This window comes from Schistocerca cancellata, chromosome 10 (genome assembly GCF_023864275.1).
Source record: "Schistocerca cancellata isolate TAMUIC-IGC-003103 chromosome 10, iqSchCanc2.1, whole genome shotgun sequence".
NCBI lineage: Eukaryota > Metazoa > Arthropoda > Insecta > Orthoptera > Acrididae > Schistocerca > Schistocerca cancellata.
Window position 1 is genome coordinate 207,827,912 of NC_064635.1, and position 22,990 is coordinate 207,850,901.

Consider the following 22,990-nt stretch of genomic DNA (forward strand, 5'->3'; position numbering starts at 1 on the left):
TTTTCACACAGGAGAAAGTGTATTTTTAACTGGGAAATCGAGGAGAAATCTGGGAATTTTTTTTCCTTGTCCACATATACTCCCTGGCTATACCTTAGGTGGCTTTTGATGCCCAGTTTGAGTTTATTCCCTGGCCTGATTTAGAAGACAAGTGTCTTCTGACAAGTTGTTCATCTCAACTTCCTTTACGTTGCTGTGGTATGTTGCAAACAGTTATTGCTTACACCCTATCACTCTTTATATTAATAATTGCCCACATATTGTTGCATCTGGGAGTGAGGGCACTTCAGTTGGCTCATCTGTTTACCTGTGTGCTTGACCCATCAGAATGTTTTCAGCTGTTCAAATTACCAGACAACTTGCTTGTGAAGCTGTTCAGACTTTCTCGGTGTATACAACAACTGAAAAAATGGATTTTTTTTAATTGTAATGTCACCATGTGTTTCCTTTAACAGACATGTCAGGCATAGTGCAAAACTAGTGTGGTTGAATAACAGTTGTCAAAATAGAAACACCAGAGTAGGTCAGTTGTATGCATCTCTAGCTGTCTAAATCTTAAAAATTCTGTCTTTTGCTTAGACGAAGAAACACCAAAAGTGTGGGTAAGAGGAACACTTGCCAAGAAAATGGAAAAGTCACTCCTGCCCGTGTTATCAGGAGATACAAAGTTACGTCTAGATTCTATCCTATGGCTTTTATCACCTCAGCCTGTCCATGGGCTGTGGTCAGGTTTTTTTCTTGGAATCACTCTCAGAGCTGCCCTTTGTTGCAGAAGTTCTAGTGCCATCAGCTTTAACTCGATGTATGTAGCTGACAGTTTGTTGGAGTATTGGTAAAGCAAGAAATGTGCATTTTGTCCCATGGAAGCATCACAGCATCCTAAGGAGTTCATAATATTGACATTGACAAAGTACAAAGTATAAACACATTTTCAAACACACTTTTTTGTGTGAATATGAAGATAACTAAAATACTTAAAGTATTTTTTCAGAACTGGAACTGTTATTGATCTTTCCTCTGTGGGGGAACTGCTGTCATGTTGAATTTTTTGAGAGAAATTTCTGCCTTTTGACTTTTAATTGTTCATTTATTTTACATAATCATGATTTCAGCTTTATAGTCATTCTCAGGTGCATGTTGAAATATGCTTGGTCATCTGTGACATATTGTTGGACGTAGGGTGAAATTGAACAGGTCATACATCATCTTTACTGTTAAATGAGGGTCTGACCTCACAAGAGCATGCACACATTCAAAATTTTCCTCGGTTTTTGAAGTTGAGATGTCGCTGAGTAAGGCTTATCTTCAGTCTATTCTTGGCCTTCCAAAAATGATTTGTGCCAGCGAAAAACATGTGCTCTCGATAAGGAATGTTCTACGTAGGCCGGTATCAACTTTTCATAGGTCCCACTTGCGGATTCCCCAGTTTAATACAAAACTTGATGGCATAATGTTGCTGTAATTCTGATGTTCCATTTTTGTAACACACAACAAAACACACCTTCACTGATGGCACTATCAAAAAATCACATGATGGCTGTACGGAGCTGAAACTTGGACTGAGCATCTGAAAGGGATGAACACTCCAGTCTGTGCAAGTAGAACAATACAACATTGCCAGTTCACTCACATTTTTGTCATTCTCGTTACTTTTTCACACACCTCATAGGATAGATGACATGTATCAAACCACCTGTGCAATGAACCAGTGACAAAACTGTCACCGCGGAAGCAAACTCATTGGTAATAAGGCATGTATCCATTTTAAGTGATACATATTGTTGTGGAGAATGTTCCCGGTGGTAATGTGGCTTACCCTGTAGTGGCGAGCCACATGTCTGGTGCAGACACCGGAGTCATACTCTGCAGCTTTCAACACCTATTCCTGTGTGGTGTGTGTACATTCTGGGCACACTAGCCTTTCATAACTACCCACTCCCACAAAGGAGCTTGTGTCACACAAATGGTGAAACACTTTATGGTACAGTGGATGGTGAGACTTTTCCCAGTATAGACATGCTACTGCCTGTCTATTGCCACTGTCATTTGTCTTTCAGAGTAAAGACTGTGTCGGTATATTTCTGGTTGGTGTCGGCATCTTTCTGGTCAGTATACTGGGCCATTGTCTCTCAGAGCTGCATTACATAACACACGTCCACATCAGAATGAGTCGGCAAAAGCAGTGAAGCAGATGCCCCTTGGTAGCGATGTGCAAGTGCATTGCCATCACATACAGCATATCCACCCTCTCTAGTGTGGAGCTGAAATGCCAGCAGAGACAGAATATTCCCATTTTCCTGGTTTTTTCATAAATGTACTTTAAGCCATTCAAACCTACGCTGCCAGAGATGTTTTGTCTCCACCTTTAAGTGGGTTTACCTCCTTTGTAATGCATTTGCAGCCTTATGCCCTCTTTTGCTCTGTACCCTCAAGGGAATTGTTTCTTGTTGTTTGTCACCATTTAGCACAAGCACTCTGTATATCTTACTTTCTGAGGCAACAGAGATTCCCTCCCTCTCTCCCCCTTATCCTTTTGCAGAATTGTCTACTGTCGCTTGCTCTTCTCCATCAGGAAAGAGAAGAAGGGGTGCAAAATTTGTCTACGTTATTAACATCAGGGGATGGGGGATCTGATTCACAGTAGGATTGCGGTGTGTGATTTTTCCTGGCTTGTGGAATCTGCTGTGTGAATTATTAAGTCCTTCAATTCTGTCCAAGTTAACCTCGCTAACTAAACCCAAAAATCAGTGAAATATTAAATAATAAACAGACTTTATTGTTATAGCAATATAAAAGGTAATTGACCATTAGGTTTCATAAGTTTGTAAGCATTTTAATCCCTTACAGACATACAATATTTGTAGTTTTCTGTCCCTGCTGGTATAACAGTAAATTGTTCTTGGCAGATCGATTGCCTACCTTAATCAAATGTGGGACACTTAACAAATAGAGTTTGAGGGCCTACACAGTGTTCGGTGGTGGTGGTGGGGGGGGGGGGGGGGGGTATTCCTGTGAGGACAGCTGTGTGAAAGTCACTTACATTTGCACTGATTCAAAGTTCAGCAACATGCCAAATTGCTTCTGTGCAGCATTTACAGTTTTGCTATGCTGCACGGGTGGAGGGCATGCTATAATCAGACCATGAGTTAGTAATGCATTTGGATATCAGGTTTGATTCCTTAGGGAAACAATTGTGATCAGTGATTGTATTCATTTCAAAAAAAGAAAATGGTGCAGCAATCAATTGCAAACTATATTTATTGCATATCTAGATTTTGGTCACTGTGTGGCCAACTTGACTACAGTAAATGTAAGTTAAAATATTAAAAATATTTGTATATGAACATAGTCCCAACCAGAGTATGTGCATGTAGAAGTGCTTTTGATATTTTAACGTACACTGCCCCACTGTCCAGATGGCCACACAGTGACCAATATCTAGATATGCAATAAACATCATTTGTGACTGATTGCTGTGCCCTTAACTACATGACATTTGGATATATTCAGTATTCAGTCCGTTTCATCCAAAGTATTCAGTTACACTATACCAAATTATAAACATGTTGTTTTAATAGTGTCTATGGTAGACTACTGACAGACCATTGTTGTAGTTATAAGCCTCACGTATATGAAGTACTCATTGAGTTCTTCCACTTAATAATAATGCCACAGTGCTTGTATCCTGCAGCTGTCTGTCCACACAGTGCACACACGGACTTGCTCTGGCCCAGACTACTGGTGTGTAATCTGCGACAGAGCTAAAAACGTAGTGGCAGTGCCTGGCTGTACTCAACAGTTAGGGCATGAAACTTGAAATGTTCAAAGATAATACTATTTCAGAATGACTGTATGCTTACAGGTTAGCCTTGACATTTTGAGATGAAACTGCAGGTTCCTTTTTAACAGGAATGGCTGAAGCACTGCAATACGAGCAGAAGAGCTGGCCAAGTGTTTGCGCAGGAGAACTTCCTGTCGTACAAGACGCTGCTGACTCTGGCGGACATGAAGAAGCAGTTCTTGGAGCTGCTGGCTAGCATTGGCTTCGTTCCCGGTGACGTGCGCGGTGTCAAGAGAGGCTCCGAGATTGACAAGATAATTCTTGTAACTGGACCACAGGTGGGAATCTCTCTCTCTCTCTCTCTCTCTCTCAAATAATTTAGGGGAAAGCAGTCAGGTAACATCATTGGTCACCACTGATCTTTTGCAGGCGAACGCTTCATCATTTTCAAGGCACAAATTAGATAAGAGGTTGCTGTGCATGGAAACATAAATCATCAGTGGATGGAACTGTAAACATAAAACAGAAGGTGGTTTATGAAGAAAACCAATACAACCATAACTACAATAGTCTGTCCAAAATTACTTTAGGATTGACACTTTGGCAGGAGCATGTGGAGGCCCCGAACAGAGTTACCGTGACACACATCTACTCACTTTATAATCATGGAAATTGTGTTATGAAAGAGCTACACTACATTTTCGTTTTAGCTTTATCTGTGGCAACAAATTATTAAGAAGTTTTCTCATGACGTTACTGGATTTTCGATGTGTGGGGAATTTTTTTATTATTGAAGTTGGGTGAATACATTATGCAAATTAAATCTTAAGAATACATCATATTGTCATATGCTCAAGACCAGAACTCTGTCGGAGATCTCTAGTGCGAGATAATTCGAGTTAAATGTGACGCATAACGGTCTGCTCACATTTCAGCTACTAATTGGGTGCCCGAACAGTTTCAGAATGAGAAACAGTTCGTTGTAGGTTTGTAATGAAACTGTTATTAATTTTTCTGATCCACTTACTTAATTCTAATGCAACCAAAAATAAAATTGAGCTTGTTTATCACAGTGGGAAAACGTATCTTAAATAGGCCAACCTCTGTCATTTAGAAAGAACAAAAGTGATGTAAATAGCAGGGCCTGTGTATTACAGCAGTTATATTGTAAACAGTAATATTTATTTTGTATGATGCATACTGAATTCCCAAGGTGAACTTCCTTTGAAATTAGTTGCCATTAAGGTCTTCTTATTGAAATTTCAGAAGTTACAATGATATAATTTTGTTATGTAGACACTTGCAGATGTGAACTGTGCACGCCAAACACGTAGCTGGAGTCGCCTGTGCTCTGTTTCTGTGGGTATAATGGGAAAACTCCACTGATATCACACTCGGGGCTATGATGGATTCTTGAAGCATCACTGTCACTGCCACTGTTGTCATTTAATGAAATAATCACCTCCACTGAATTTTCCAAAGAGCTTCAGTCTGCCACACCCTTTCCATGATGCTGTGAATATGTTTGATGGCTTTCTTCCAAACTTCGGTGGTGGTGCTCCTGACAGCTTCTTTTTTTAGGATAAATTTATTGTTATTCCTGCCAATGTAACCTTTAATTTGGGCCCATATTACTTCTGTTGGGTTGAAATGGCAGTTGTAAGGTGGTAGCCTAATGACTGCATGCCCATGTTTTTTGCCAGTTCATCGATTTTGTACAGGGTGAACTGTGGCTTATGGCTAGATATTTTTTCCATAAGCCGCATGCTGAAACTAATTCATGAATTGAATTTTTTTCGATAAATTCTTTGAGGCGAATATATAAAACAGTGACAATGAATTTGATTGTTCTTTTGCTTATTGACATTTGTGTACAAAATATCAGAATTTTATTGTTTGGGAACAGTTCCCAATAGCAGTTAAATGATATTGTTCTGTTAGTAATAGTAATAATAATAATAATAATAGATGCAGAGGTGACATATCACGCTAAAACCAAACAAAGGTCGCTGCACTATGCATACATTGATTACCAAAAAGCTTTTGATAGTGTACTCCACTCATGGTTACTACAAATATTGGAAATATATAAATTAGGTCCTAAATTAATACAGTTCCTAAACATAGTAATGAAAAATTGGAAAACCACACTTAATATCCAAACAAATTCAAATAATATCACATCACAGCCAATACAGATTAAGCGTGGAATATACCAAGGAGACTCATTAAGTCCTTTCTGGTTCTGCCTTGCTCTGAACCCACTATCCAACATGCTAAATAATACAAATTATGGATATAATATTACTGAAACATACCCACACAAAATAACACATTTGCTATACATGGATGATCTAAAACTACTGGCAGCAACAAATCAACAACTCAACCAATTACTAAAGGTAGCAGAAGTATTCAGCACTGATATAAATATAGCTTGTGGAACAGACAAATGTAAGAAGAATAGCATAGTCAAGGGAAAACACACTAAACAAGAAGATTACATATTGGATAACCACAGCGACTGCATAGAAGCGATGGAAAAAACAGATGCCTATAAATATCTAGGATACAGACGAAAAATAGGAATAGATAATACAAATATTAAAGAAGAACTAAAAGAAAAATATAGACAAAGACTAACAAAAATACTGAAAACAGAATTGACAGCACGAAACAAGACAAAAGCTATAAATACTTATGCTATACCAATACTGACCTATTCATTTGGAGTAGTGAAATGGAGTAGCACAGACCTAGAAGCACTCAATACACTTACACGATCGCAATGCCACAAATATAGAATACATCACATACATTCAGCAACAGAAAGATTCACATTAAGCAGAAAGGAAGGAAGAAGGGGATGAGCAGAAACTAGCAACATACACAAACCAATCACTCATATAAATACATCGGCTACACCACTACAATTTCATAACCACCTCTATAACCCTTTAGATCACATAACATCAACAGATACGAAGAAAGTAAATTGGAAAAAGAAAACACCCCTATCATCTAACACAGCCGCACATAGATCAAGACGCATCCAACACATGGCTAACAAAAGGCAATATATACAGTGAGACGGAAGGATTCATGATTGCAATACAGGATCAAACAATAAACACCAGATATTACAGCAAGCATATTATTAAAGATCCCAATACCACAACAGATAAATGCAGACTTTGCAAACAACAAATAGCACAAGTGGATGTACAATACTAGCAAATACAGAATACCCCAGAAGACATGACAATGTAGCAAAAATAATACATCAACAACTTGCAATACAACATAAACTAATAAAACAACACGTTCCCACATACAAGTATACACCACAAAATGTACTGGAGAATGATGAATACAAATTATACTGGAACAGAACCATTATAACAGATAAAACAACACCACATAACAAACCTGACATCATACTCACCAATAAAAAGAAGAAATTAACACAACTAATCGAAATATCCATACCCAATACAACAAATATACAGAAGAAAACAGGAGAAAAAATTGAAAAATACATCCAACTGGCTGAGGAAGTCATGGACATGTGGCATCAGGATAAAGTTTACATTATACCGATTATACTATCAACTACTGGAATCATACCACACAATATCCACCAGTACAACAACACAATACAGCTACATCCAAACTTATATGTACAACTACAGAAATCTGTAATTATTGATACTTGTTCAATTACCCGAAAGTTCCTAAATGCAATGTAACATATACCGTACAGTTAAAAGGAAGTCACGCTTGATCAAGATCCATTTTTAACCAGACATAACGTCTGAGAAAGAAAAGAAATAATAATAATAATGTAGTAGTACATCTGAAAAGATTCATGTGAAAGAATTTTGTTGCTCAATAAAATGGAACTAAACTTTGTAGTTACTAAGAAATTTTATCATGTATCTTTCAATTTCAGGAACAATCACAGAAATGTTTTGTTTTCAAACATGAAATTAGTAGCTAAGGCTTGGATGTGAATAGTTGCTTTACAGATAACTGAATGTCACTGCTAGCCTTAATGTATGAACAAGTGGGCTTAACATAACTTTACCTTGCTTAGCCAGTTTTCCAACCAGAGTATCGTAAACTTGCAGTGACATGTGACTGCAAGTGATTTTAGGCAATTTTGACGCCTACAGTATTGTTCCTATTGTCTTCAGTATTTTGTATTCGGTATGATAATTTACATTTCACCTGCCTGATTTTGGTTTTTAAAACATGTTTTCAGTTAAACGTGAACTGTGAAAACTGGCGGTTACTGGCAGCCATTTTATGTGCAGCACTCTACCCCAATATTGTGAAGGTCCTCACTCCGGAGAAGGTGTATATTCCGAGTGTCATGGGAGCCATTCCCATGGAAAACAGTGCCAATTCACTAAAGTTCAAGACACGCAGTGATGGATATGTAAGTTTTTTTCTGTCCTACAAATGAATCTTTGTACAGTCTAAGCTACTTCCTATCATGACCCTTTAGCCATAAGTAAAATGTGATATGTCCAGAAAGTAAGTACTGTTTTGGAAAAAAAACCTCATGAAACGTTTTCAAACCAAAATTTATTTTCACAAGAAAGAGTGTATCTTAAACTATTTTTCTACATAGTTGCCACCATTCTTCAGGCATTTGTCATTGCAGGAAACCAACTGTTTTATGCCCGCTTCATAGGAAGGTGCTACCACTGAAGACAGCTGCTGCTGAACACCAATTTTTGCATTGTCATTGCTGTGAAAGTACCTTCCTCCAAAATCTGGCTTTAAGTTCAAGAACAAGTGGTTGTCAGGAGAAACAAGATCAGTGCTGTAGGTCATGGACTGCTCAGTCAAGGCATTGTGTTTCTTCACGACAATGCACATCCCCATTTTGCTGATGTCACTCAAAATTGTATACAGCAATTCGGATGGGAACAGTTCAGTCACCTGCCATACAGCCCTAATCGCGCATCTTCTGACTACCACTTGTTCTTGAACTTGAAACGTGATTGTGGAGTAAAGTGCTTTGACAGTGATGACAACGCAGAAAAATTGTTTTCAGCACTGGCGGCATCTTTCTATGAAGTGGGCATAGAAAAATTGATTTCCCACTATGAAAAAATGTCAGAACAATTGTGGCAACTGCATAGAAAAAAATTTAAGATATGCTCTTCCTTGTAAAAATAAATTTTGGTTGGAAAGAAATAATTTTATGAGTTTTTCGAGAATGATACTTAAGTTTCAGACATGCCTCATACATGGATTGTAGGTGTGCAAAACTGAAAAATAGCATTTTTACAAAGTATACATGGTTAAATGTTTAAATACACTTCTATTTTTGAAAATTGGAATTCCCAGAAGGGGTAGTATCAGTCAGTCGAAAACTGGAGGTATGTGTAGAACACTGGAACCGTAATAAGTGATTATGATTGCAGAGAGGTAGCTCAAACATTGGCCCAGAAGCATCAACATTTGTGTGACTGGGCAGATCAGTAGTACGCCAAATGCTCACTAGATGCAGAACTGTTAAACTGAGTGGATCAGTATGCCTATGATGTCAGTGGTTACAGAATTCTCATGTGAGTGAGTTCAAATGGGGCAGGATGATTTGTCTCTGGGAAATAGGTCTGTCTTACTGTGACATGTGGCTTGGGCAACATACAGTGCTATGAAAGTTACGTATGTGCGGAACCAATGAATAGATGATGATCATTCACAGTAGCAGGCGGGTACTGGACCACACAGTGCCATAATGTCCACATGGTGGTAACATCAGAACAGCTATGTCCACAGTGGCATCTCAATATAGGAGCATTGTGGACACGTCTGCATCGCTGTTTGCTGTTGCAATGCCTCAACTGCAATTGGTACGTGAACGGCATCATTTGTGTATGCATTGGCAAATTGCAGTGTTTTGGGACAAATCCCACTTTGGTTTGTTCTAGAGTGATGACGACATTTGAGTTAGACACTGCTGTGGTGAACACAAAGGCATTTTTGAGTGGCTCACTGAACAAACTCTCAGTATGATGATTTGGAGTGTCATTGATTGTAATATGCAATCTTGTCTCTATATTGAAGGAAATCTGAACACAAGCTGCTATAGTGTGTGTGTGTGTGTGTGTGTTTTTTTTTTTTTTGGGGGGGGGGGGGGCAGATACTTGAGTGCCAGAGATGCTGCCTGTCTTGGAGGCACCTCCACACGCCACTCAATAGGCCATTGCCCAGCCACATGTGGTGACGAATGTCCAGGTCTTCACTGATGGGTACCACTGCTTGGCCAGTTGGCACATTTGCCTAAGGTGTCCATCCACAGAGCACCTCTGGGATACGGTCAGTCACCGGCTTGTTCATTCTGATCCTCCTGTGACCACTGTTGATGTTTTGTGAGTGCGTCTACAAAAACTGTGGCAGTGTGTTCCCCAGCAGCTTATCCATGCCTTCTTTGATTCTATGCCACGGTGTCTTGAGGCTGTGATTGCAGCATATGATGCCATCACACCATACTGTATTCTCAGTCAGAGTGCATGCCCAGTTACATAATGCTAATAATTTGTGTATTGCCATGTCTTTAATCTGTGGAACAAAATTCATTGTAATATTTTGTTTTTGTAAGGCTCCACAGCCACTAAATGATTAACAAAAGAAAACACGATTGGTAATAGGCTGTAATGTAAATGATCTTTATTTAAATTGTGCAATTAGCTACTTTTGATGTCTTGCCATTTTCAAGCACCAGTAGAACCAATGTGGAAGTGGATAACATTGTCTGCATACGTCTCCAAACATCGTCATATGTAACACGTTACACAACACACATTAAGATACCACCATACCATGCAAAACTCCTACCTATATGCGTAGTACTACATACTACATGTAATAATTGTCAAATTATTTTTGACTAAATGGAAAAAGTAGACATTATATTCCATCTTGACGTTGGGAATCGATCCATATAAGGTGACAGCTTTAAACATCATATTGAGAACTTTGTTCTAAGTGCTATAGCTTGACAGTTAACATACGCACACATGCAAACACTATAAGACTGTCGATAGCAAATGTCTGAGGCACATTACATACTTTGCTAGTGTGTCAGAGTTAGATGATGTATTGTATATCAGACAATCAGCAAGCAAAGACTACTTAAAGACATACAAACAAACGGAATAAAATACTTTGTACTGTACATTAACAATAATATAATTTTGAAATAGATACAAATTTCACAACGTATTGAAAAATGAACGATACATTAATAGCTGGCAACCCAGACTTAACAAATGCCTTCAGTGTCTGAAGGGTTCGTGCACACGTACACACAAAGCCAACCAATTCTTTTGACATTTTTTACAGTCGAGTAATCCATAGAAATATAATTTTCATTTTGTATTTTATTTTACTAATTATATTATTGCTGATGAACCAGCAGATACCTCTTATAGAGGACAATTTATGCACATAAAACATGTCTTTTCGTTTGCCTTGTATTTCTCTAAAATGGATAAATATTGATAATAGATAACAAAAACACAAAAGATAGTGAGTCTAAATGACACTAATTTTTGGGAACACTGTATTAGATGCATGATGGTGCTGAAAGGTCCTCTCGATGTACATAACGGAATAATTTTGACTTTGGGTTTCTTCACTTTGTACTTGAATCTGTGCATTTCTCTTAAATAATGTGATGTGCTACTATGAATTTTCTTAAGGTAAGATGATATACATGTTTTTGAGAGGATCATTTTGGCACTCTCCTGTGTCCAGTAATGTGTACCCATAATTTAATGCCATTTATACTCAGTCTTCTGCATTTTTTGTTGTACACGGCAAGCTGACAGACGTATTTTATGTACGTAAATTGTCTTCTGTAGTAGGATTCTGCTGGTACATCAGTAATAACATAACTTAAAAAACAAAAGGAAAATAAAAAATATGAAAATTGTATTTAAATGTTAGTAGGTCGACTTCTGTCTGTCTATCTGTAGCTTTTGGGTACTGATGACTTACGATATAAGGCGTTTGTTAAGTCTGGCTCACGAGCAATTACTGTAATTTATATTTTCAATATTTAGTGAAATCTGTACATTATTTTAAGTGCACTGTATAAAATATTTTATAACATCTGTTAGTATGCCATTAAGTAGTCTTAGGTTGCTAATTGTCTAATATACACTGTATCAATTAAGTCTGGCACACCAACAATAGCAATGTATGTAATCTGCCTCTGACTTTCTGATGCATGTCGGATGTCAAATGATTTACAGAAAATTCTGAAAGGAATTGAAAACTTGTATATCATTAATCACACACCAGTGTTTGCGGAACGCTTGCTGCCTTCCCTAGCTCAGAAATGACAAGCTGGGTGAACATAAAACTAACTGATTCATACACAGAAGTGCATGAAAAGTTTTAGTAGTGAGCAAAGCAATAGACTATCAGTTGCTGCAGTACAACCCCCATATATACATGCTAAACAAAGGTCTATGTATTTGATGATCTTTGTTTTACAGGCATTAGTTTACTTCCTCTGATCCACTGCCACAAAGTTAATTTTTCAAAAAAGTCTATGTTGATTTCTGCTGGTAGAGTTTCCATGTATCCATAATGAGGTTGGAAAATTGCTTCAATATTTTGATCAACTTATTTGCATGAAAGACATTTTATTGATTATGAAACTGAATAAGTCACAATTATGTGAAAATCCATGAAATTGGTTGTGTCTGTTGGTATGCTGACAGTTTGTAGCAGACAAAAATTATATTGGCCACCCTTAGTGTGAACCAAGAAGTAAGGTGTGCAAATACTGAAACACTCCAAAGTTCGTACACCCACGGGTTGCAACAGCGCTTGTATGTGGAGTTAAGTGTACATAGAAACTACAAAAAGAAGTATTAACACCTGCATTAAGGAAGAAAGTCAGCAGCAGCAGATCGTTCACTGTTACCAGGAAACCATCAGATTCAGTTCTCCAGTACTACAGTTTTATCAAGATCGAGTCATTACTATTCTAGGTTGTACAGGGAGATCATAGAAAAGTAAAAGCACAAACACAAATTTAATATAAGATAATGTGGATTGGAATTAGACAAGTTGTGGGCCTTAGAGCTAAATATAGCAAACAGCGGCAACTCTTACCCACTACAAGTTCCATAACACATGTTGGCACGATTCTGCGATCTTAGGCAGTGGTCTGATGATGTCACAAACTGCCCATTGCATGGATACTTATAAACAGTTCAGCTTTTTGTGAGCATATTTCACATTGTAATTGCTTTCTGAGTTGTCATATCCTCTGATGATGTATCTAGCATTGGAAGACGAATTGTTAGGCAGGCTTTGGATCATGGCCTTTTGCCCTACAACAAATATCACCAAGGATGTAAATACTGGCCCTAGAAGCCTGCATTGTATGATAAAATATAGTACAGACATGATGTACTATGGTCCTTGGAAATAAATACATGTTAATGTTTGTGAATTGTTCAGCAGAATCATCTGATATTCTTTATTTTTTCATTTAGGTGCCACAGGAGTTCTCGCAAATTAAATGTGTTCACACACATTAAATAAATTTATCAATGTACTCCCACAAAACTCCTCACTGCACTCAGCCCTGTTCTAAAATTTTTTTTTCGGAAATTAAGAATTTTGCTGCGACATAGTGATAGAAGCATGAGTAGCAATAGTGGTCACAGTAAAACAGTAAAAGTGGAGAAGTAGAAAAAGTAACAAAGGAGACTCCAGGTAGAAATATCAAAATGTAGGAAAAGATAGGTTGATACTTTCCGTAAAAATAACATGTGAAGTTGCAGACAGGCACAATTAAAAAAACACTTAAAAATATAAGCTTTTGGCACAGTATTAACTGGAAAAAGAGAAACACACACCGTTCAGTCACACAGGCAAACTCACGACATGCACACGTTATTGCTAACTGTCGCAGCTTAGGCCAGAGTGCCACATTGTTAAAAAGTAACTTAAATATTTATAAATGGAAAATGCATACTGTTCTACTGCGCAATGACGGAAAAATCCGTTAATAAGATTACTATTATAGCACAATTATCTGTCCGTTGCAGTAAATTACTGAAACAAAAAGCAAAGTTTACATAAATATGAACCCAATAACAACAAATTAAAGCTGGAAAGAAAACACGATGAAGATGATTGTTTATAATGAGTGATGAGAGTGAGTAATATGCGTTAAAAGAAAGATGAAGGGCTGATGGAGAAGTGGTAAAAATATTGCCAGCTGAATTTGTTGGAAATAAGATTGATCTAATTTACTGTTACTTCTCCTGTTGGTATTCCCCTTATTTCCACCATTCACATATGTGAATTTCTTCCCCTCGCTTACCAGTGACGTTGTATTCTATTGCTGTATGTGTTGTTTTAGAGTTCTATATGATTTACAGCCAGAAGGGTCTTACACTCTCAAGTACCCTAAGTTATTTGCATGGGAAAACGCAATTTTTAAATTATTTTGTGTAGCTAAAAAACTAATTGTTAAGCCTGTGTGTGTGTGTGTGTGTTTGTTGGATTTACATTTGACGCTCTTTACTAAATATACACTGTTTATTTTCAGGTGTTCTTGCACCCTTCCTCTGTGAACTACACAGTCAGCCGATACCCTAGCCCATACTTGGTGTACCAGGAAAAGGTACGGACGAGTAGAATATATGTCCGTGATTGCACAATGGTGCCAGTTATGCCACTGGTGCTGTTCTCCGGGTGTGCATTGCATGTCGAGCTGCAACAGGGGAACTTCATCTTGTCTCTGGATGATGGCTGGATCAAGTTTCTTGTTGACAGACACCAGGTGAGTACACAGCCATCAAAAGCTTTTCATTTATTCGTGTTACCTGTAGATGGAGATGTTTTGTGTTTGTTCCAGTTTAGCTTTGCGTGTAATATTGGTTTTTGCTGCTCTGGTTGCATGAGACACACTTGTGTTGTGAAGTTCAGAATTTTTTTATTTTTCTGGTATGATGTTAGAAAGTACCTGGGCAGAATAAAACTAATGGAAGGAGTTAGAGGAGCTGAGTGGTTCACAGTCATAGGCATAAGACTTAAAACATTGTTGACTGTCTAGACAACGTTCTACTTTAGCACAAACTTACTTATATATGTTGTAGCGAAGTTCCTCTTGAATGTAAATACTTTTGGATTAAATGAAACCTACATAACATTCTAGTCCACATGGATCAAGGTGAGAGACCTGCACACCCCATCCATACAGCACCAAGGTACAGACTTAGACATAAAAACTGACCGCCCCCGCCCGCCACAGAGACTAAGTCCAAGTCGTTCACTTAAGGTGGCCAATAAAACTGACCGCCAAGGGGAAAACTCTTAAGTCCGGCCATCTGCACAATCTGGCAACACTGTAAGATGTGCAAGTGTCAGGAGTAAGTGTTGTCTACTTCCTAGATGTTGTCGGATTGTGTGAGCCCATGGTCTAGTGGTAATCATCGTGAATTCTAAACTGATGGTACCTTCGCGTCCAACTGTTTTCTTTTTTTTACCACATTTCAGCCCTCGTCTAAAGTTATGAGTCTGATTGAACATCGAAGATAATTCACTTCACATTCTACCCACCAGCAATAACAAGTACTTCCAGAAACAATTCCGCAGGATAGATCGTGGCTGTGTCACGATCAGAACAGCTTACGCTCGAGCGTTCCCTTGCGCTGCAGCGGCTACCAGCCACCGGCAAGACGGCACCAGCCGCCTAAAATCCGGCGCCGACCAGGTGAATGCGGCGCGACGCTGTCAGTGTATGTATCAACTGTCATTTTCAAATTTTGAAGTTCTAGTTATCATCTTACAGTTAAGCATTAGACTTTGCATACCGGAAAATCATGAACTACCGTTAAGCATTGTAAAATTGAGTCGCAAGTGGAAAAAGGTGTAACATCTGCAATGCAATATTTACTTTTGGTACAACAGAGGGGTGACTGCGGAGTTGGCAGCTAGAAAGATTTGAACTGTGTGTCGAGTGAGTGCTTTTGGGAAAAATAAGCCAGAAAAAGACATCCTTGTTTCAACAGAGATCGCTCTGGCATGAATGATTTTCCACATTAAGGAAGTCTCGACTACTGATGTATGTGATGGATTACCATTTATCCATCATGCGACATTTGCATTCAACAGGCAAAGTTCAGAAGTCTGGTGGAAGAGTACTGCATGCTCTAATTCGAAACAACAAAAATCAATGGAGTGACTATTATTGAACGTCATCAGGTCGCTCATTGAGCATTCCTATGCAGTACTGTTACTGGTGACGAGTTATGATGCCTTTATCGTTAACTTCCTGAGAAGAAATGAAAGGCTGAGTCCCACCAAAAGACGTAAACTTGAGCAAAGGGTAGTGTGAACATAATATTTTACGTCTGATTGCTCCAAAAATGTGTTTTGGGCTACGAATTCTGCCCCAAGGGGTGTGTGCATCACAGCTGGAATTTGTTGCCAACAACTGAGAGACCTTTCGGTCATAGTGTAAGAAATTCGACCGACTAAACTACATCACCTACTGCTTGATAACGCACTCTGTTGATTTGAGAAACAAAACTATCCAGGAGATTGATAGGAAAGTTGTCACTCAGGCACTTGTATTGATAGGGAAGTCCTCTCTCAAGCACTTGTCCCTCTCGTTATATACTAGTAAAATTTTACCTTTCCTGCTGTTGGTCGATCAACAGTCAAGGCAATTCGTTTCTAGACGAAAATACTCTTCAAACTACACTGGTTTAATGACATCGTTAGAACCAGTAGGTTTCCACAGGCGTAGAATTTGTAAACTACTTTAGCATTGTCAGGTTGTTTTAGATATCGTGAAAGGAAATTCTGCTGCTGGTGATATTCTCTTTGATGATTACTGTTGTGTTCAGTAAACTAATGGAAAACGCAATTAAAATATTCACTATACTAATACAAATTAAATTCAGCTTGCTACGGAAACATCACGATGGCAGTCTATCTTAATAAAGCATTAAGTATCTGTAAGACGATTGAGCCTATTTTAACACAAATTAGTAGGATATTACCGACTTTTGACATCGAAAAGTTCTATATTTACTTCATGTCCTGTGTTATTCGCAAGTATTATGAAAATGTGGCAGTTCATACATAAAATTATGCATTCACAACAACAAAAAATATGTCGGCAGAATAAAAGTGGTATTATGAGTTTTGCAGTACCGTAAGGGTTTCGCTCTGACACTAACAGGTACTGAAAGTGGCACGACGAATTTTGCTTGAGCGTTGTCTTGAGATTCCCTTATTGAGTTTATATCTGCCTGCTTGTATCTCTGCTACAAAAGAATTTAAAATCTGGCTTTCAGCGAGTCTCGAAAGGTGAACGAAAGCAGCTTGCACATGGTAGCCAAGCATGTTACCTGAGAATTGGTTTTCTCCTAAAGTGGGTAGACATAATTTTGAGGTTGAATTTGTGGCAAATGTCAGTCAGACCTGTGCCGTTGGTGTAAGTGTTTCGGTGTGTTGAATTTGTACCAATGATTTTTCTATAGGTTGTTTCCTGTCCCAAATAGAGAGTTGAAGTCTCCCATTAGTTTTCAAGTCATCTTGGTGAATTTTGCTCGTGGTTCTTTCGGTTGTGTTCCAAAATTTTTCGATATTTTCGGTGTTTTTCTTATTTTTGATGTTGGTGGGAGCATGTGCATTGATGAGTGTGTATTTTTTATTGGGGCTCTGAATGAGCATATTCATAAGTTGATTGTTTATGGGTGTGATTTCTTTGACAGAGTTGATGATAGATCTGTTTTCATGAAATGCCGTGCCGAAGACTGGTGCGCATTTCACTACCTTTTGTTGTGTTTTGTTTTTTTTAAGATGCGGTAGTTTCCGTAATGCAAGGTTTCATTGTCAGTTAGTCGTGGTTCTTGAAGAGCAAGGATGAGAATTTTTTGTCAGTCGATTTCTTATGTGAGATTATTTAGTTTTCGTTTTTGTATCGATGTTTTAGTTTTCAATTGCATGTTTTCTGCTTGTTGGGAAATTTACCAGAGATCTTCCATACTCTCTGCTGTGCTAGCCTGGACTCCCCAGAATCTGAAAATCCAGCTGCCGCCTATCGGCGGGTGGGTTGTGTACCACTTCGGGTAAAGTTGACTTTGCTTGCACAGTTCATGTTTGCTTGTATTTCATTGGTTTGGCCTGGGTGATATCAGGACCAGACAGTACCAGAGGGTGTTCAAGCCTTTGGAAGCAAATATTTTCAGCCGAGCTCATTGAGCTAACAGACAGTGGCCAGAGTACCGGTGATTTTCACTGAGACGTGTCTGGATTTTGGGTTCAACAGATTGAGTAGCCGTTCAGGATTGTGTTAGTATTTGGTTTACCCCAAGTATTTGATTTCCTCGGTACCACCCATATGTGAGAGGCAGTATTTTGGATTTAAAATTTTGTAAATTTGTGGTAAGGTATTATGGGACCAAGCTGCTTAGGTCATTGGTCCCTCAGCTTACTCAGTACTTATTCTAACTTAAACTAACTTATGCTATTCACAACACACACACACACACACACACACACACACACACACACACACATGCCGGAGGGAGGACTCGAACCTCCGACAGTGGGCACTATCGGGACACAGCAGCCAACCTATCTGCAGCAGCTATCTACACACGCTCCTCGTCAGACGCGAATTTTCATCTTTGCCGCATACCACATGTGCGGTATTCCCCCCCCCCCCCCCCTCTCCCCCCCAAAACAATTATTCCCCTCACTCGCGGCCACACTGCGTTCCCTCGAGGGTTCGGACCAGTAGAGACCTGAATAATTATACAGGATGTTTCAGGAGGAATAGTAAATATTGTAGGAGGTGGTAGTATAGACAAATTGCAGAAAAAATGCCATACAACATGTGTCCAATTTTTATTGAGTACGTATAGCTGGGCTCAATGCATTTTCGTTTTGGATGTTGCTCCTTACAGGATCCAGTTGTCTACACTTCCTTGAAAATGATCTTCCAGCATTATTGGAAGAGGTTCCTTTGGCTACGAGAATGCGTATGTTCCTTCAACATGACGGGGCTCTTGCACATTCTAGTCGTCATGTGACATTATCGAAGCCTAACACTTCCCGGAAGATGGATCGATAGACATGGGCACTTTTCTTGGCTACCGAGGTCCCTGGACTTATCTCTTTGGATTTTTACCTGCAGGGATGGTTAAAGGCAAAGTCTACAAAGAAAAAGTAAACCCAAGGGCCGATTTGATCGTTTGGGTTATGAATAGTGCAGCCCTCATAAAAGAATGCAAAGATGACTTCAAAAGAATACATGTAGTGTTATAAAGAAAAGTCAAATGCGCATTGAAGTTCGTGGGGGAATTTTTGAAAATCAACTTCGAATGTCCTTATTTGCTTTTCCTTTGAGTTTGTTAGGGTTACATACTAACAGTTGTATCTCTGTACGCAATAAAAAGTGGACACATTTATTTGGAATTTTTTTTATGCAATTCATCTGTACTACCACCTGCTGAAATATCTACTATTCCTCCTGAAACACTCTGATGTGGATGTATGTGTGGTGTCTGTTCTTTCAGACATGTCTGAAAGAAAAGACACTATGAATCCGGGTTCGAACCTGGTCAGGCACAAATATTCATCTGACGCCGTTGTTCTAATTTAAGGTCCATGACAGCCTGGCCATCTGTCCTTCAATATTTAATTGATTAACAAGGCTGTCTATTTTGATTTGTAGTATCTGTTCTTTCGGGATTTTTTTTATCTTAAGTGCTATTTGGAAAATGTTTGGCAACTCAGTGATAGTGGTGGACTGGAGCTGCTTCAACCTACTCATTTCATTACATATAGTTGTAATTTTCTGAACAATTCATCTTTAATAAGTGACAGCTACAGTGTCTCTCATCGTTTACTTTGTCAGAAACCTGCTTCTTTCTGCCCTAGCCTATACTACAGCAATGAATGATTGCTTACATTCTTGATACCTCACTGGACGTGCTACTGCAACTGTAGCCAAAGATTCAAATCCCATTGGAAAAGTATGTTTCAGGTCAAATGGTTTTGCTCCTCCCCTACTGTCATTGAAAACGATCACAACGAAATTAAGTATAGGAGTCCTATGAAACCGAAGAGTTCATACTGAGGTGCTGTGCAGATGAAAAAAGTAGTTTTTCACAATTATCAGATGACAGACGGAATTTGTCAGATTCCACTAATTATGACTGCATTATTAATTGTTGGTTCACAGGCACTTTCCTGTCACTTATTGTAACTGTTTTCAATGTTAGAGCTGGAAGAATAGAAACATCAAATTTTCGCCACATGGTATATACGAATTCGCCTTAAGCCTTCACGTTTTGAGCAAAGGCAGAATATCCGTCAAAAAAAAAAAAAAAAAAAACAAACGGCCAGGCCATGCCTGTCTTCTGGCGGATGTGCCAATGACAGTGATCTCAATAACAATATTGTACAGCAAAGATACGTTGCCAACTCAACCACTGGAGAAGCTCCAAAATTGTGAATCGCATCTGGTCAATACGCTTTCAAGGTTTTGGCCCAATTAAGACAGTAAAACACAAATAATTGTCACACTAATTAATTTATGACATTTAATTCTCACTCAGTGCGTCAATGTATTACAAGTAATTACACTCAAGCCCCTAAACCTAGTTACAGAAAAGCGAATAAGACCACTTTGACATATAATGAGGATATTGCAGCCCTTGCCACCCGCAACTTTGAGACGAAGCTATAGTCACTTCGGAGGTCTCTTGCAGAACACAGCAGCTGTACCCTTCCTGGCAGCATAACGGAAATGTGGCAACAGTGCAGAATATGTTTGGCAACTCTGTGACTGACGAGTTACTTCCTTGATGGCACAGAACTAGCCTGCTAAATTCAATTGATATTATCACGTCATTTAAATTGAATAATGCGATTTTCTCTTGATATGTGACATAAGGAGATCAGTTAATGCTTTTGAGTCAACGAAAGCCATTCCACACAGGAAATACTAATACTCTCATGTCTTATGTTGCGATTTATCTGTCATAGCAGCTACTGGGCCAATAAGTAAGTGAAAGACATCCCACCTGTTCACTAGCTCCTAGGTAATGTGCTTGCCTGTCAGGTGTATGCTGCCTTTGTTCGCCTTTAGAGACTCGCTGAAAGCCAAATTTTTAATTCTTTTGTAGCAGAGCTACAAGCAGGCAGATACAAGATCAATAAGGGAATCGTAAGACAACGCTTGAGAAAATTTCGTCTTGCTACTTTTAGTACCTCTTAGTGTCAGAGCGAAATCCTTACAGTACTGCAAAATTCATAATACCACTTTTTTTCTGCCGACATAGTTTTTGTTGTGAGTACATAATTTTATCTATGAACTCCCACATTTTCATAATTCTTGCGAATAATACAGGACATGAAGTAAATACAGAACTTTTCGATGTCAAAAGTCAGTAATATCCTACTAATTCAGGCTCAATCGTCTTACAGATACTTAATGCTTTATTAAGATAGACTGCCATCGTGATGTTTCCGTAGCAAGCTGAATTTAATTTGTATTAGTATAGTGAATATTTTAATTGTGTTTTCCATTAGTTTACTGAACACAACAGTAATCATCAAAGAGAAATAAATCAGCAGCAGAATTTCCTTTCACAATACCTAAAACAACCAGACAATGCTAAAGTAGTTTACAAATTCTATGCCTGTAGAAACCTACTGGTTCTAACGATGTCATTAAACCAGTGTAGTTTGAAGAGTATTTTCATCTAGAAATGAATCTGTTGATCGACCAAGAGCGGGAAAGGTAAAATTTTACTAGTATATAACGAGAGGGGCAAGTGCTTGAGAGAGGACTTCCCTATCAATACAAGTGCCTGAATGACGACTTTCCTATCAATCTCGTCGATAGTTTTGTTTCTCAAATCAACAGAGTGCATTATCAAGCAGTAGCACAGGTGATGTAGTTTAGTCGGTCGACTTTCTTACACTACGACCGAAAGGTCTCTCAGTTGTTGGCAACAAATTCCAGCTGTGATGCACACACCCCTTGGGGCAGAATTCGTATCCCAAAACACATTTTTGGAGCAATCAGACGTAAAATATTATGTTCACACTACCCTTTGCTCAAGTTTACGTCTTTTGGTGGGGCTCAGCCTTTCATTTCTTCTTAGGAAGTAAACGATAAAGGCATCATAACTTGTCACCAGTAACAGTACAGCATAGGAATGCTCAATGAGCGACCTGATGACGTTCGATAATAGTCACTCCATTGATTTTTGTTGTTTCGAATTAGAGCATGCAGTACTCCTCCACCAGACTTCTGAACTTTGCCTGTTGAATGCAAATGTCGCATGATGGATAAATGGTAATCCATCACATAAATCAGTAGTCGAGACTTCCTTAATGTGGAAAATCATTCATGCCAGAGCGATCTTTGTTGAAACAAGGATGTCTTTTTCTGGCTTATTTTTCCCCAAAAGCACTCGCTCGACACACAGTTCAAATCTTTCTAGCTGCCAACTCTGCATTCACCCCTCTGTTGTAGCAAAAGTAAATATTGCATTGCAGATGTTGCACCTTTTTCCACTTGCGACTCAATTTTACAATGCTTAACGGTAGTTCATGATTTTCTGGTATGCATAATCCAATGCTTAACTGTAAGATGATAACTAGAACTTCAAAATTTGAAAATGACAGTTGATACATATACTGACAGCGTCGCGCCGCATTCACCTGGTTGGCGCCGGATTTTAGGTCGGCGGGTGCCGTCTGGTCGGTGGCCGGTAGCCGCTGCAGCGCAAGGGAACGCTCGAGCGTAAGCTGTTCTGATCGTGACACAGCCACGATCTGTCCTGCGGAATTGTTTCTGGAAGTACTTGTTATTGCTGGTGGGTAGAATGTGAAGTGAATTATCTTCGATGTTCAATCAGACTCATAACTTTAGACGAGGGCCGAAATGTGGTAAAAAGAAAAATACAGTTGGACGCGAACAGGTGACCATCAGTTTAGAATGCACGATGATTACCACTAGACCATGGGCTCACACAATCCGACAACATCTAGGAAGTAGACAACACTTACTCCTGACACTTCCACATCTTACAGTGTTGCCAGATTGTGCAGATGGCCGGATTTAGAGTTTACCCATTGGCGGTCAGTTTTATTGGCCACCTTAAGTGAATGACTCGGACTTAGTCT

At 38.8% G+C, this 22,990-nt stretch overlaps 1 protein-coding gene across 1 annotated transcript in view; it reads left to right on the forward strand.

Moving 5' to 3' along the window:
- Nucleotides 1-22,990, forward strand: part of LOC126106294 (putative ATP-dependent RNA helicase DHX57) — a 228,608-nt gene that overhangs the window by 200,028 nt on the left and 5,590 nt on the right. Inside the window, exons 20-22 of the mRNA XM_049912514.1 lie at nt 3,910-4,119; nt 8,046-8,222; nt 14,379-14,612. Of these exons, the coding sequence (XP_049768471.1) occupies nt 3,910-4,119; nt 8,046-8,222; nt 14,379-14,612 (621 nt within the window). The remainder of the gene's footprint in view (nt 1-3,909; nt 4,120-8,045; nt 8,223-14,378; nt 14,613-22,990) is intronic.